The sequence below is a fragment of the Aspergillus piperis genome (assembly GCF_003184755.1).
Source record: "Aspergillus piperis CBS 112811 unplaced genomic scaffold BO85scaffold_1, whole genome shotgun sequence".
Classification (NCBI taxonomy): Eukaryota; Fungi; Ascomycota; class Eurotiomycetes; order Eurotiales; family Aspergillaceae; genus Aspergillus; species Aspergillus piperis.
Window position 1 is genome coordinate 2,290,623 of NW_020291591.1, and position 15,974 is coordinate 2,306,596.

General features: G+C 48.5%; 4 protein-coding genes across 4 annotated transcripts; 1 reads left to right on the top strand and 3 right to left on the bottom strand.

The window, feature by feature from the left end:
* Positions 1-3,560: 3,560 nt before the first annotated feature.
* Positions 3,561-4,304, bottom strand: BO85DRAFT_515833 (uncharacterized protein). The gene is made up of 3 exons (XM_025664813.1): positions 4,161-4,304; positions 4,074-4,105; positions 3,561-4,014 (listed from the first exon to the last, which is right to left on the bottom strand). The coding sequence occupies exons 1-3, from the start codon at positions 4,244-4,246 to the stop codon at positions 3,851-3,853; spliced, it is 282 nt and encodes a 93-aa protein (XP_025521233.1). The 5' UTR covers positions 4,247-4,304; the 3' UTR covers positions 3,561-3,850.
* Positions 4,305-6,840: 2,536 nt separating this feature from the next.
* On the top strand, positions 6,841-7,551 carry BO85DRAFT_473876 (uncharacterized protein). The gene is made up of 2 exons (XM_025662646.1): positions 6,841-7,125; positions 7,209-7,551. Exons 1-2 carry the CDS (start codon positions 6,862-6,864, stop codon positions 7,443-7,445), a joined length of 501 nt encoding a protein of 166 aa, XP_025521234.1. The 5' UTR covers positions 6,841-6,861; the 3' UTR covers positions 7,446-7,551.
* A 2,750-nt stretch (positions 7,552-10,301) lies between these two features.
* On the bottom strand, positions 10,302-11,786 carry BO85DRAFT_387500 (biotin synthase). The gene is made up of 2 exons (XM_025656673.1): positions 11,416-11,786; positions 10,302-11,334 (listed from the first exon to the last, which is right to left on the bottom strand). Exons 1-2 carry the CDS (start codon positions 11,620-11,622, stop codon positions 10,387-10,389), a joined length of 1,155 nt encoding a protein of 384 aa, XP_025521235.1. The 5' UTR covers positions 11,623-11,786; the 3' UTR covers positions 10,302-10,386.
* A 704-nt stretch (positions 11,787-12,490) lies between these two features.
* Positions 12,491-15,412, bottom strand: bioDA (adenosylmethionine-8-amino-7-oxononanoate aminotransferase). Its single transcript, XM_025656674.1, has 5 exons — positions 15,131-15,412; positions 14,972-15,071; positions 13,556-14,886; positions 12,909-13,489; positions 12,491-12,816 (listed from the first exon to the last, which is right to left on the bottom strand). Exons 1-5 carry the CDS (start codon positions 15,316-15,318, stop codon positions 12,638-12,640), a joined length of 2,379 nt encoding a protein of 792 aa, XP_025521236.1. The 5' UTR covers positions 15,319-15,412; the 3' UTR covers positions 12,491-12,637.
* Positions 15,413-15,974: the final 562 nt, after the last annotated feature.

A 15,974-nucleotide genomic window follows, 5' to 3' on the forward strand; every position in this document is an offset into this window, starting at 1 on the left:
AATCAGACTTGAGTAGTTTCATAATATCAGTGTGCGAGTCGGGAATCCTCTAAGACTGCGTAAGGATAATAATTTATCTAACATCAGATAAAGGTATAGAACTTCACTGGCTACTATTGTCCTTATACTAGAGCGTCTTGCCCTGTGTGAGGATATATGCCCTCCTATTAATTGATACACGACTGGGTTAGTGGAGAACTACCACATTACATATCATAGCATACAATCCTAAAGCATCCCGGTATCATCTATCGTAGACCATCACAGTATTGCAATGCCCAGCGCTGCAAGTACTGCCTGAGCGATATTTTCATACGCCTGCCCTGACAGCTTCAACTTTATCCAGGACATAACCCACTCCATCTACTCGTGCCGAATCTTAAAGGTTTCTCATTCTAAGTCACAAAACTGAAATCATAACTCGTGCATTGGCAGTTATATAAAAGCAAATAACAATCTTTGTTCGAACTCCTTTCCCACGGCGCATATAGATGGTCATTCAGTAGTAGCCTGCATGCCTCAACAAGCGACGACATTGACATCTGCATCAACCCCTGCTCTCTCTGTAATGGTCAGCAATAGTCTCAGTAACATGTTTCCGTCTCTCATTTGCTGCGGCTGTCGACTGTGTCAACTGCTCCTCTTCACGCGGATTTGGAAGTCTCATGGAGCTGGGTTCGTAAGACACTCCGCGTTTTTTTCCAGACGAATTACCCTTGTCCATCATGAATTCAGCCTGGGAAGCACTAAGGTTAAGTCGGAATGCAGCTTCGTCACGACCTGCGTTCTGGTCGCCTGAAGACATGAAGGTGATTGAGACTCGTTGCTGGATCACTAAAACAATGGTGAGTGAGCCTGAGAGATTCCTGTGTGACCTTTGGTATCAGGAGAATGCGGAGATAAATCTGAGGATAGCAGATGAGATCGAGGAAGATGTTATCTGGTATCTCTGATTGAGATCTTTTTTCGAAGAGGATGAAGACAGCTATTTATCTTGGAGATGGAAGAGCTGTTCGAGGGCTTTTTTGCTCATATCAAGTGCTCTTAGGATGGTGCCGATGAGTATAGTTTGCCTGTCAGTATATCTCACGGTGAGAGATATCTACGTGCTGTGTTCAGCAAGGGAATACTCCTACCAACATCAGTATATAGCAACTATACGATGGCAATCGCCCAGATGAAGCCGTAGTCATTGTTAAATAGAGCCCGAAATCAGACTGAGTTGGAAGGCTATGTGATTCATCGGAGCTAATGTTAAGGGACATTTCTCTCATTTCCTGGTCCTTATAGTATCTATCATTGAAGTTTCCTACCCAGGCATGTACTAGATGACAGCCACCTAGGGTATTGAGTTAGAAAGGGAATGAGTTGTCATCGGGTTTTATCGTTGAACTTATGGCAGTAATAGCACTAGTAGAGATACACTTGAATTTGGGTGTCGAAGAAGGACGGGGCTACCGTGTGATCCTTGTACTAAGTATATCATACAACATAAGAATTAAAGAGTTCTCTAGAAACTCACCGTAGAAGTTTGCAGGGGCATGAAGTATAAGGTTTTACATATTTAGAATGCTACGAAGTTTAATTAAGCTTAAAAGGATAGAAAAGTAACTTGCCGGCCTCTAACCTACAGAACACTAGTCTACGAACCCAATGAATCTCCCAGAGAGGAAAAAAGAAACTCATAACAGATGTTATAGAATTGAATGTTAATGACACAATTGTTAACTCTATGATGTTAAATATCTAATCATTCAGAATACAGATCCTAGATTGAGTAGCAAAGGACCTTTCCGTAGATAAGAGCATATAGATCTGGCAGTTTAAACTTAGGGAAACCCCCCTCCCCCAAAGTTAGTCCTCAATTCAATGCCACCACTGGCGCCCTTCTGCCATTGCACCATCATCTTCATTTGTGATCACGGCATCCTATCTTGTAACTCCCAGGAACCCAGCATACTCAAGCGCCAACGCTAATAGCAATAAGCCCTGGGCATGTGGCTATCACCGTAAGATTTACAGGAGTTTACCTATAGAAAAACGCCTCTCAATTCGTAGTTCCAAAGCTATGTAGCTAAAACTTATACTACCTCGCCTGAACAAGTCTACAGATTAACTGAATGGGGCTTTTCTTTTAACGGAGTACAAAGCAGCATTCGCCAGATTGACAACTCGTGGGTGCTGTGATACACAGGGCTTGCAGAAGACCCCTTCCCCCGAGTGTTCTCTACCCAGAATTCAGCCCTACAATTCATATCGAGCATTTGAAGCACCAGCGAAATGATGCGGTATGCCATTGATTGCCGGCGTAAATATGTTGCCAGGCAGTTGTTTCGCAAATTAGCAAATGATCGTTGATTAACTCCATGTACTCGTGATAGTGAATCAGGGCCATTCCGGCTATGATACGACGATCTCCTGCCTCCCAATGTGCTCCTCAACACAGGTATGCAAATCGTGGGCGTGATAGACTGGGAATTCTCCTACGCAGCACCGGCAGAGTTCTCAGCTGCACCACCGTGGTGGCTTCTACTCGAACAATCAGAGTATTAGCCCGTTGGTATTGGGGCTTAGACAGAGGAATACTAGCATCGGTTAGAAACCTTTCTGAGGATGTTGGTTGAGCATAAACAATCCTTCATGAGCTCTGGATGCTTGAGGCAGGGATAGAGGCACTCAGGGCCTATGCAAGGAGTTGGCAAAGTGGTAGTTTCTGGGTCAGTTATGCAGCGTGAAAGAGTTTTGCTTTTGATGCGATTTCCTGCCAGAAGATTGACGAGCGGTCCTTGGTACCTGCCGAGTCGCCTGTAGAATCATAGAAAATGGCAGTCAAAATTGCCTGCTAAGAAGGAAAAGGAGATGTAAAGGCATGTGCAGAAGAAGCTGAATGATATGAATGGGAGCGTTTGGTGTGGAAGCCTTGATGAATAGGGTGTTATTATTAGTCATAATTTGTACGCCTTGAGGAGCAAGGCATAGATGTCTATAGGGGTCATAAGATTGGGATGTTCCAGGCAACTTCAACCTCTACTTTCGAGCTTCTGTATATCACTAGCATGAGATGTTCCGAGCTAACTGCCGAACTGATCTACATTAGCTCCCTTTAAGGGCAATGTGCGGGAGATCTTTCATCCGCTGTACTAATATGCCGAATAATCTATCCGCATTATGGATAGCACTCTACGGTGAAACAGCTATCTGACGGGTCATAAAGATACCCTGACCTCGGTGCAGATGTAGGCAGCAGTCTTAATTGATAGATGCCTATGTAGCATTGAATTGCAGCAACGACACGTAACCTTCACAGCTCGAAGATGCAGCTACGAAAGGGGCTGTGTTGATTGTTTGAGGGGTACAGAGTAGTCTAACCTCTTTGCGAGAGGATCCGAGTCTCGTGATCAGCATCATGCAGTGTGGGATTGGATGTGTGAGTATGTGATTGGCTGATGAGCTGCAGAACGTCTCTCCCCGCTTCCGGTGGCGGGTATGGGGTAATGATAGGTTGGTGGCCTCAAAATTGGGTCTCCAGTGCAGTAGGGAGGCACGAAACAGCACTTGTTAAGTCATGACCCGGTCGGTAATTCCATTCATTTGTAAAAGGAGTTAAATAGAATAAGTGCAATAACCAGCATTGCTTCTCAATTCAATGCTAATCCGCGAAAACTAAACCAGCAAGTTAATGCCCGGTCAAATTCATAATCCCGAAACCAACAAATTCATGCCTCGTCTCTTCCGGAGAGTAAAATGAAACCCAAACTCCATATGCGCCATCATTCATGAAGCCGTAACCATATTCCACGCTAAGTGTGCCCGATTGTAATGCAATAATTGTTTCCTCCATCATGGATGATCACTGAAGGTCGTAGACGACCAGCGCCCGTTCGATATCCTGGACTGTTTCTTTGTCGCCGTAGGCATCCATCAGGGCCCGGTTCTTTCGAAGACGTTCCTCTTCTTCACGATCGAACTGGGGCTGGCGGGCTTGGTTTTCGTAGTAGTTGGCGACTCCGAAGCCTGTATAGTTAATGGTTAGTTGGTGGGAGTGGATTTATGTATTGAAGGGTGGTGTGTACCGAGAGCTATGGCGCCCATGAGCGGGAGATACCTGTATTCATTAGCTATTATTCAATACGTCATCTGGGGAGTGAAGGCACACTCACCACCGACTAGGCTTCTTGAACGCGGGACTTAGAGTAGGTCTCTTGATGAAAGGCTGCGAGCCAGAGGGAGAAGCCGAGACGTTCATGGTTGGTAATGTTGTAGTGATGATTTGATGTTCAGTTTAATTGATGTGTCTTGTTAAGTGTGAAGCGGATACTGGAGGATTCAGTGACGGCTAGACCAAGGTTTATTTATAAGATGGGGGTGTTCCCGACGATCACCTTATTTTCGGGTTGGGGGAGTGGAGAGTATCCTGATTATGGCATGATCGGGAATCGTCATACGATGGATTTGCCGATCCCCCTCAACGTCACAGCATACCTGCATTATGCAGCATATTCATCAACATGATGTTGCATGTGGGAATAGTAGATTGAATTAAGCATGGCTTGTGATTGTTACAGCATTCCCTACTCTTGCTTGCCACTGGGCTAGGATATTGACTGGGGAGGATGAATGCGGTGTCAGGCTTCACTATTTGGTAGATGAGCGATGAATAGCATTCCTGTCCTGTCTGCTATATAATCTGCTTCTGTCTGTGTTCTCTCCTTTCCTTTTCTTCCTTATCATACTGCTATGCTCATTCCAGGAATATACACCCACATTGATGCCCTTGCGCAGCGATATAGGGCTAAACTATATAATTGATCCTAAGCGCCCGAAAGGCTTAGTGGTCGCGTGCGCTGCATGGGACATTCTGATTGAATCGATCAATTACCCTGTCCCCTACTACATCATATCGACTCTGTCTGAATACGCGTTCTGACCCTGAACAATCTCTCTTAACAACAGCTGTCATACTCCCGCTTGGCGGAATCATACATGCCTACTGAAGATGAACTTAGCCTTAGCATGTCCGGCTGGCGACACAATATATAATCGGGCACTGGTGAGGCAGAAGAACAAGTAATCTTCGAAAAATTGCCAGACAACATGGGGTGGTAAGCACTTTACCTTACCATACTCAGCTGATCATACAACGACATCGAAACCCCCCAAGAGGTAAGAGGTAACATCATGAAGTAGTACTATTTGTTTCTAACTTATAGCCAGAGCAATGGGAAGGGAAATTCCCAAAAAACCGTCTAATCAACACAGTAGAACATCGGACACAGAGAACCTGGATTGACATAATCTCAGCAAGACCACTATCGTCGTCAATATGATATGCGGAAATACGACCCAGCTCTGCACGAATTTCTCTTCTTCAATCAGCCAAGTCTAAGGGCTTATCTATTCTGAACCCTAATACTACCTTATAGGGTTGGAAATAGCTGCGAAAGGGCTGTATAAGTGTCTGAAGCGATCGTACGCTCCATGATCTCAAAGATGATCATGACATATCTGCAACTTCCTACAAAAGTTTCCTCGACAGGTCTTTCTATATATCTCCGCGGTACGGCAAATAGGCCCGGTGTTGGAATCACTCAAATCTTTCTAATGCCTTCTTCGTTTGAAAACATTCCCGGAATATGGAAATAGAGGGGTACTCCCTCGGGTGTACAACCATTCGGAAGGCTCAAAACCTGAAGAGCCACGAACGAGGACAAGGTCTTCTGGATTACTGGCCTGGAAACGGTGAGGACACAACCCTGAGGCACATACTTATACTCTCTGTTGCTAAGTGCACTATATTTGAGTATTGCAATTCCCTTCATGCACCCGCTGAATCAAGCATGAGCCATACTCCAGCAATCTGATAGTACTTGAGACATGGTATGGGTTTTCGCAATTCGAATATGCCTCAAAATATATCAGAAAGAAGCAACTGTTGTCATATCACTGTGCCATGTCTGGATTGGATGCAAGTGATGTGTCCTGTCCTTCTGGAATTATAAATATGGCAGTTGCTATTTCGATACATGGGATCCGTGGCAGAATGGAGAGCGTTCGAAGTCGAGAAGCAAGAGTGTTTCGGAGAGTTGTCTGAATTCCTGCGAATGAATAGGCATGTTGACCACGGGTATGCAGAAATGGCGGGCGTTATGGCTATATAAAAGCTGCACAATGGCCAAATACTGAACTTAAGCTTTCCATCTGCCGTGCCTACGTTGACACAAGAAGAGGAGGCGTATACATCGCAAATAAGACTCTTCGAATAATGTCTTGGCTTCGAAGATATTGGCAGAACCAAGAGAGCCCGAAGGAGGGGGTATCTTTGAGAAGGCAGAACCTTTTCTGCATCAATGAACTTGGCATCTGTGTTCAAGGTACAATGGTTTATGGAGACAATTAATCTGCTTATATATACCAGAAACTCGGAAGCGGGCACACTAAGGAATTGATTAAAGCGGAGCACAAATGTCTACACGCTTTATTCTCCTTGCCAGCAATCTTGCCGGACCTGGATAGCTAAGTGGCAAGATTACATTCTGTCTGCAAAGTTAGCAAATTACCTGGCTTGTCCGGTCGCTGTCCCACACTACATATCAAACTCAATGGGACTGTTCATTCGTCTTCCTGGCTATGTGGGCCGTGCGGGGATGGCTCCATCAAAGAACCTTCGCCCGCAGAGAGGCAGAGGGGCGGAATTACGAGGAGGTAGTTGACCATGGTCTCGATCTCATTCTATCCGGCATTTGAATGCTTGGACAGACAGTTCATTCAATCTTGAGGATATTCGGCCATCCCCAACTCCACTTATATACTCTCTGAGAAGTAACCCAAGATCTGAGAAGACATGAGACTTCTTCCACGGAGATGTGCTCTGTGGTATACACCGTGGCGCGAAAGAAATACATAGTTGTCGATGCCAGTCTCAAAGACCGAATGATGCAAATTGATAAGAAGATGGACGCGCTCGATGACCTTGACCCATCTGTCTTTGATACTGAGAATGTCCTCCTCTCCCTTAATTACCTTTACTCGCCTAGCTGCAAACTCATTATTTGTGGGCTGGAGTGTGGGGTGACAGCTGAGGATCTTATGGGTTGGCTTGAGCCATACAAACCAGTTCGTGGAGAAGTACACAATGATGATAAAGGCGTCGTGTAAGAAGTTCCTTCCCTTTATAATTAAGATATCTCCTGCTGACTATGGGTATATAGAACGTTCTCCAACTGTTGCAAGAGTGGAACCGGTTCGGTAATCCGAGCGATGCATCATCAAAGGAAATGGATTCCGCCGCGGCTTACGGGTACACCTATCAAGACAGAACTCCGAATCCTACAAAGTGGAATTTGGTATACTGTATTCGTCGTTACTACAGATACAGACCAGATGAGTTCGCATATCTGCACTACCGAAAGGTATCGACGCTCGGAACCCAATGGAGCGGAAGATAAGAGACCATTTCGGCATTTATTCAGGGCCTTTAACCGATGCAAGAAACTTGCAAGACAGCCTGGTTGTCCATAGGAAGTTCATTCCTAATGGATTTGAACTTCGTTGATTCGTGTGTTTAACAAGGGAAATCCATGGAAGAACTCAGAAAAAGCCCTTGAAGTGATGCGCAACAGCTACTCGGCTGTTATCACATTGGCTATGAAGAGCGACTCGTTCGTTTGCCACAATACACCAGGCGAGGACATACATTTCTTCCTCTTATATTATGCATCCATACCCCTGATCATAAAGCTCTGGGTATCTGGATGACCGGATCCGAGAGCTAGCGAGCCGAGCCTCAGACTGTCCTCTACATTGTAGATCGATATGGCGACACGTCTGAAAGTCCCGCAAACTCAATGGCTCCTGTCCTGGGGTCCTGGCCGCCAAAGCGCAAGGACAAAACTAATCAGGACATACCGTGGCCTATACCGTCCATGGACAATACATTTCGACGAAGGAACTTTCCAGAGCCACATCCCGTTTTGGAAGAAGTTTGACCATCGCGGGGCTGTCTACCTCGTCAAGGGAGCTATACCCAGAGCCATCTTGGGCCAAAGTCATAGCCGTTGTATAGATCACAGCTGCCAATAATGCATTTCTATCTTTCTTAAATGCCAGCAGCGGCAAGTAGATGCCAAATGACGAGTCAGAGGGGGAAATCGACGGCAGACTTTGGGACAGCTTCAGACAATATACATGTCTCCGGCAATACTACATCGCATATACTGCTTGCTTGCTGGAGAATAACCGAAGAGGAACGGCACAATGAGGCGTACAATATACCAAAGGTGTCAAAACACAGAATAAGGATAATCTATACAGGCGGTCTGTGTTTGACTATCTTTATATCTGCGGATGTGCTCAGAAACGACACAGTCTATGCAAGATGGGCTTCACCACATACAACTCTCCAATTTCCTATGTCACTGGCAGACAGACAAAATCTTGCATTACATACAATGAAGATCACATACCGAGACGTGATTGTCCTCGTCCAGATCACATCGCCAGAATGAATCGGTGGCAATAAAACAGCTTCCTGACCTGCGGAGCACAGTCATATATACCCTCCAACCATTCCACATCTACCAGGAAGACAACCTGTCCATATATGGCGACAACACAAGACCTAAGTCTTTCTGAGACTTCTATTCCGCAAAGGGATATATCATGGATGTCATCATTTACAACCGGCCTTTGTTGAGCAGGGCCGAGTCAATCGCGTTGGGCAAATTCACATTGTCCAGGTATATGACTATCTTGTGCCTGATTCCTTTCAGATCTCTTTGAACAACCGGGCGACACAAAAGGCGTTACCGGGTGTCATGACGGATATGTCTTCCTCGCTTGCATCTCTTCTCGATCCTGAAAAGGATTATGTTGAAGCGAACAAATGGGTCCTTCGGGACGGTTCGTCTCTCTTTTCATTTTTGTTTCTACTATACCGTGGACCATCCCGCTGTGCATCTCACAGAATACAACCAACTCCTATAGGGTTACTATGTATAGTACTGGCATATTCGGCGCCACTCTCTAGCCAAGATCAGATCGACAGGAATGCCAGACGGGACCTTTGACGCAACATGCCTTTGACTTATGGCTATACCGGTATTTCTACTATGGAAGAGTTCAGACTCCACAGGGATCAACGGGTTGAAGATGCTAGTTTAATTCGGAGAAAGCTGAGAGAGGACATGTTTGGTGCTGATTTCGACGATCGCTACATAATTGTATTGACCGATTACTACACCTTGGAGTCGAGGCGATCGATTCCTCGGCCGTGGCAAAATGGTACAGAAGCGCGATGTTCTACGGAGTACAAGTTTAGAAGTCCCGGGCTCCTAAGCCCCTGCTTAAAAGACAAAGCACAAGACAGGGATGGCTATCAAACAGGTACTCTGTTCTCTGACTCTGTAAGCGATCAAGAATCTAACCTGTGAATATCCTAACTTATTGCTGTGTCCGTGTCTTCCAAAAAAAAAAAAAAAAAAAAAAAAAAAACCTCTCAGTGCGCACCCACATATATTTTCTCTCATGAGCATTGAAAGAACTAGAAAAAGAACATTGAAAGCAGATATCGCAATGCAAAACCTCCCCGGTCCAAGGGAGATAAAAGGGTATATTTATCATATCGATCCAAGAGCAAATGGCTAGCCGATACATGTCTCCTGCGTCGACGAGAACCCTGCATATGGGTTGATGCATCTTTGCACGTAACTTAGACGTGATTGTGAATACAGACCGAAAACCCTGATCACGGCGGGGTGTTTTATATGTCCCCGGAATCAAACTCTGCGTCAATGCTTTTTCATGTGGGGTATTCTATATATGTTGAAACTTGGATACCCTTTGGCAGTGCTTTTTCTACAGGACGGGAGGTCTTCAGAGATTTAAGATCATTGTGTGTGGTGTGGTGGAATCAATTAACGAGGGATTGGCAGTTGTAGGGCGTGTGGGTGGGAGGATAGATACGAGTCTCTTGATGACAATCTCTTCCTTCCTGATCGAGTTTTCAGTGGCTGTTGCTGGGTGTGGTATAGAATAAAATGGCTATTCCTGGAAACATGCTATTGTGTTGTCAGCTTTCGGTTAGGGATGCTTAACCAGTTTGTGTCTATCCAGTCGATGGCGAAGATGCTATTGATGAGTTGAGTTGTTGTAGTGGGATGAGATGGATATCGTTGATGTTATGGCGTTGCATACTTGCCGTGGCTGTTAATGGGGGTGTCGAAATGGGAGAAGCCAAGGTGGGAGGGACTCTATGATCAAACTGCAGACTCGGCGTGTATACTATTCATGAAGATCTAGTCATTCTTCTGGCTGCTTTGAATAACTCAGTTGCATGATGCTATTCAATACAGAGTTAAACCAACATAACCATTTAATTCATTCAACTATCTAAGCACTAACCGCGGCCTGCGCAGTCCCCTCAACCTCCTGCACCCTCGCCTCCTCCTTAACATGCTCACCCTCAAAGCTCTTCATAGGGTAAAATCCCCACTTCTCAAACATCGCTCTATCCTCATCCCACCCATTACAATCCGTCGTAAGCATCTTCTCACCCGTAAACACAGCATTAGCTCCCGCCATAAAGCAAGCAACCTGCTGCTCCTCACTGAGGGAAATTCTGCCCGCCGCAAGTCTAACAATAGTAGCCGGCATAACCACTCTAGCAGTCGCCACCGTTCTCAAAATCTTATCAAACGAAATCATCTTCCTCTCTCCCAGGGGAGTCCCCGGAATCGGCACCAGAGCATTAACCGGGAAACTCTCGGGATGCTTCTCCAACCCAGACATGGTATAAATCAACCCCACGCGATCCTCATCCTTCTCACCCAGACCCAAAATACCCCCAGAGCAAACATTAATCCCCGCATCCCGCACATTCGCCAACGTCTTCAACCGCTCATCATACGACCTCGTCGTAATAATCTCCGGGTAAAACTCCCTCGACGTATCCAGGTTATGGTTGTACGCCGTCAACCCAGCATCCTTCAGTTCCTTGGCCTGCGCCTCGTCAATCATTCCCAGAGTCACGCACACTTCCATCCCCATGCCCCGCACCCCGGACACCATGGCTTTGATGTTCTTCAGACTGGTCTTGCGGCCGCGCATGTCGCGCCAGGCGGCGCCCATGCAGAACCGTGTGCTGCCGTTGGCTTTGGCAGTGCGGGCGGCTGTGAGGACTTCGTCGACGGGGGACATCTTGGTGGCTTTGAGACCGGTTTGGTACCGCGAGGATTGTGCGCAGTAGGAGCAGTCTTCGCTGCAGCCGCCGGTTTTGATGTTCATTAGCGTGCACATTTGGATGGCGCTGGGGTCGTGGAAGCGGCGGTGGACAGCTGCCTATATTCATTGGGGCATGGTTAGTGAGGGTGCTACTTAGGTGGGGGTTGGCGAGGATTAAAGGGCTTTGGGGGAGCGTACAGCAGCATAAGTAAGCTGGTTCAGAGGCGTCTCGTAGATCTGTTGAATCTCTTCACGGGTCCAGTTGGTGCGTGGTGCAGTGGCGGCAGTGGCTTCACGCAGAGCAGTTGGGATACGGCTGGCGATGGCGGCGGCACTGGGGGAGGTGGATTGCACGGTGCCATAGTTGCGGCGGAGGAGGACCCCGGGGAGGGTACGGAGAGACATTGTGTGATGCTTTGTGTATGTGTTTGTCTCTGTGTTGTGTGTGGTGTGTGTGTGGATGGGTATGTAGTATATGGAGTGGTGGAAAGATGAAGAGGTACTGGGGAAGAGAAGAGGGGAGATGATTGTTGACAGTGAGTGAGTGAAGGAGTGTTCCAGGCTACACACTATTAATTAACTACTACGGAGTAATTACTAGACTGCTCTCTCTCCATACTGCTAACTAACACCTCGGGCGAAAAGAGGGGCAGCAGACTATTACTACTTACTATCATCTCACAACAACCGGATTAACATTAGTGTCAGACAGATAGTTGGCCAGCCAGTCAGCGCCGATCGAATGGAATTGAGCATGAGTGAGTGTTTGTTGCGGGTGGGCGGCAGCCCTTGTTGACCCCAACCGGGTGTGGTCAACCACAACATCCATACCCTAGTAATTGACCAAGTTTGATGATTTGATTCAGAGGAGATAGTGGTGTTGATTGACTTTGTCTCCGGTGAGATGATTTGGCTAAATTGATGGATCAACTTCTTGATCCCAGATAAAATTAGGCATAGGAGAATTAATGGCTGCTCGGAGGGAACTGGCTTGGGGGGTTGGCTTGGCTGCATGTGCTTTGCTGGGGGAAGCAAATCCCACACAGTCAGAGTCAACTTCCCTCAATCCCTCCAGAGTCGAAGAATGGGGTTATGACGATGGAAAGATCCACTTGTTACGGACCAAAGGAGCTCCGCTGCAGCAACCCGGAACACATTGCCGCTGATTGGTTGTTGAGTCTCAAACAGTCTGGCTCTGTTCGGGCCGTCGGTGAGGATGCAATTGTTAAGCAAAACGAGGATCGGAATCACAAGGGGAAAACAAAACTTAATTCCTTCTATGCCAATCACAATGTCATTGTTTGTCCGTTATGTCATGTCTATGCCTATACTATACTAGTTTAATACTACGTAGTTTGTGAGTTATCTATGGTGTATTGTGTCGTATACACTGTATAGATCTTGATCGGAAGAATCTTCTTCACTCCACCAACAACGCCGCCCGCAGCACTTCCTCAATCTCCCGCAATGCTTCCGGGGTTGACGTGACACTGGCCATCAGGTACAGCACATTGCCCAGCACGCGTGAATGCACTGCAAAATGCTCCCCACCCGCTGCCAGCCGCTGCTGCAGTCCTTGGGCCGCCGTCGACGTGTATCCTGCAGCAGAGATTGTGCCCTCCGGTTAGCGGCTATTCTCGGCCAATAAACACGAAAAAAAAGCTAATCGACAGGATGGAAATTGAACTCACCTCCGCCCTGAGTATCCTTCAGGGCAATACTCAAAACCGTTCCCAGGGCAAATAACCCCTCCACAGCCGGCGCTTGGGACAGCTGCCCTACCAACCCATGCGACCAGACGCTCCAGACCTCCGGTCGCGCCCGGGGCGCAGAGGGGAGCGCCGCCGGCTGCCAATCCCGCCGGTACTTGTCCCATGCCCCACTGCGTTCCAGCTGCTTCATCGTTCGCAATGAATCCACCGCGACTTGGCACCCAACCGCGTGCGCCGTGTAGCTGTGCCCGTGCAGCAGCGCATCGCTCTTGTGCGGACTCGAGAACGCCTGGAACACCTCGTTGCTCGCCAGCGTCGTGCACAGCGGTACCAGCCCGCCTGTGAGCAGCTTCGCGTTGACCGCGATGTCGGCATCCACCCCAAGAAAAGAGGCCGACGATCGCTGTCCCAGCCGGTACAGCCCGGTGAACACCTCGTCGAAGATGATTGGGAGTCCCGACCACGACGATCCCGCCGCCGCGCCTGCAGTGGCGCCAGGGGCAAAGAGCTCTGGGTGACCGCGCACCACTTCAGCCAGGCACCGCTGGAAGAGGGGGTCACTAGTGATTGGTCAGTATCGGCGTGTATACTACCTATCTTGTTGTGAACAGGATGGAAAAACTCACCAGAATAGCATGCCTCCCGCTCCTAGGATCACCGGCTCCATGATCAGCGAGCCAAATTTCATACCCTGCTGCTGCACCAGCTCTGCGATCGTCTCCCGGATGTACTCTTGGTAGCGCTGTCCAACCTCCGAGGCGACCCGCGTTTCCAGATCGAACAATGCATCCAACGAGGAGTACTCGAGGTCAGGCCCCAAGGCCGACCGCAGATTCTCGGGGATTTGGACCTTCCACACTCCCTGTGACATCTGCACCCGGGGGTAATCGAACCAGTAGCCCCGACCCCGGTACCACTCCACCTTCTTGTTGTATGTAGAAGGCTCCGAGCAGTCCATCACTCCGATCGTATCGCCGTGGTAGCTGCCCTTGAGGCCGAGGATACTAATCTGCTCTTGGCTGGCATCCCAGACGTACCGGTCACATGCCGCCCGGAGACCCATCTTAATAGCCACCTCCATGCCCGTGCTGCCATTGTCGCTGTAAAAGACCTTCTGCAGACGCGGGTTTCCGACCGTCTGCAGCAGCGTCTCCGCCAAAGTCAGTGCAGGCTCGTGGATATTCCCGGGGAACATGACATGACCGTAGCGACCTGCAGCGTACGCCGCCGACAGGGCCAGATCGGGGTTTCCGTGCCCGAGACCTTGCGTCCACCACGAGGCGGAGCCATCGAACGTTGCCCGCAGTCCACCCTCCTGCGAGGGCTCCGCGGGCTTATAAGTCTGGAAGAAATCATCGTACGCCGAATCAATTACCGTAATATCCTTCGGCGCCATCCCGTGGTGCTGCGTGAACGGATACCAAATGGTCTCGTGAGCCCGACCAGACATGGCCTCCAGGCGCTCAATTCGCGCCTCATTCTTCGCTGTCATTTCCTCCAACAACCCAGCTACATCGGTACCCCGCGCCACACGCTCGTAGTACCCCGCCATGGCCTCCTCATCGCGGGCCTCGGCATCCGCATCCCGCGATGCCGGGCGCGCCGGGGGCTGCGGCAGCGGCAACAGGGGGATACTCTTTTTCTGGAAATAGGTGCGCAGATACTCATGATTCTGGTAGTAATCATCCTGAAACAGCAACACAGAATTCACATCATACCCGCGCAATAACAATGACTCATACGCCGAAATGGAGGACGAGATGCCGCCGAGGCGGGAGTCCGCAATCAGAACAATTGGCAGCCTTAAAGGCCGATACAAATCGGCCTGGGAATTGCCATTGGGGCCCGGCGAGTGCACGCCGCCTGCTGTTTCAACAAGGGCAAAATCAATGCCCTTTGCTGCCCAGTTGGAGAGGGTCTGATGGACGGAGGTGATGATATCATCATCCCGCGGAATCTGTGCTATTGTCAGCTCAGCTCATCATTTGCTCGGGTGTTGGCGCATTGCACCACCACAGAGTCAGATGAATTGGGAATCGCACCGTCAGTTGCTTCTGCTTCGCCGCAATGTGTGGGCTGACGGGCTCATCGAATTGGTACAGACACTTGGTCAGCGTGCCCGGGGCGTAGCGCCGGATGTGTCTGGGCTAGTAGTGAGCGGGGTGAAACTTGGGGCTGGGGGCCTTGATTTATGGTCTTACCGGTCATCTGCATCGTCTAATGGACCGGTTGATACGGGTTTCAAGAATGCCGCGGGCGATTGAGAGTTGAGGCGCTGGATGGCATTGCAGAGAACGGTGGATACAATGGTCTTGCCGACGTCGGTGTTGGCACCGTAGACCTGGTGGGCGCGCAGGGAACGCCAAAGGGCGGCACCGACGGGGGGCATGGGAGGCAGCCAGGGGAGGAATTAGAGAATAGGAGTATATAAGGATAGAAAGTATATATGGTGAAGTAAGGGGAAAGGAGAGATCAAGGAATTGGTACTTTATTATGTACCAAGTATATGGCTATCACGAAAGTCACTCTCACTCTTTTACTCAGATAAGGCGGATTGACAGCGGGATATGCAACCTGCAAGGCGGAAAATAGCCGAGGCAATCAATGAGGCACTCAGGCAGCGGGCCACTATTCCTTAGGCATCCAGCCAGAGGTTAAAATAATTAACAGAATAAATATAATAAAACTGGGCAGTACTTTAGTTAGTACGGAGCAGTCAACTAATCTACCAACTAAACTAACTGGTTAGTTTATCCTCCCCACCGGTTGAATCCTTGATCTCCCAACAGTAGTCTAGTCAACCCACAACATCCGCCGAACGGGTTCAATTTCTGTTATGTTATGTGATTTCAATGCCGCATCTGCTTGTCCTTCTCCGTCCCGAGGTATCCATCCATTTCCCACCTTTTTTTTTCCCCCTTGTCTCTCCTGGTTCACTCCGAAAGCCCCATAACGCTAGAGAGCCACCAGAAAACCAATGGAAAATCTGGCATCTCAGGCAACCAGCCTATTTGTTGTGATTACGGAGATTACCTATGTATCCCG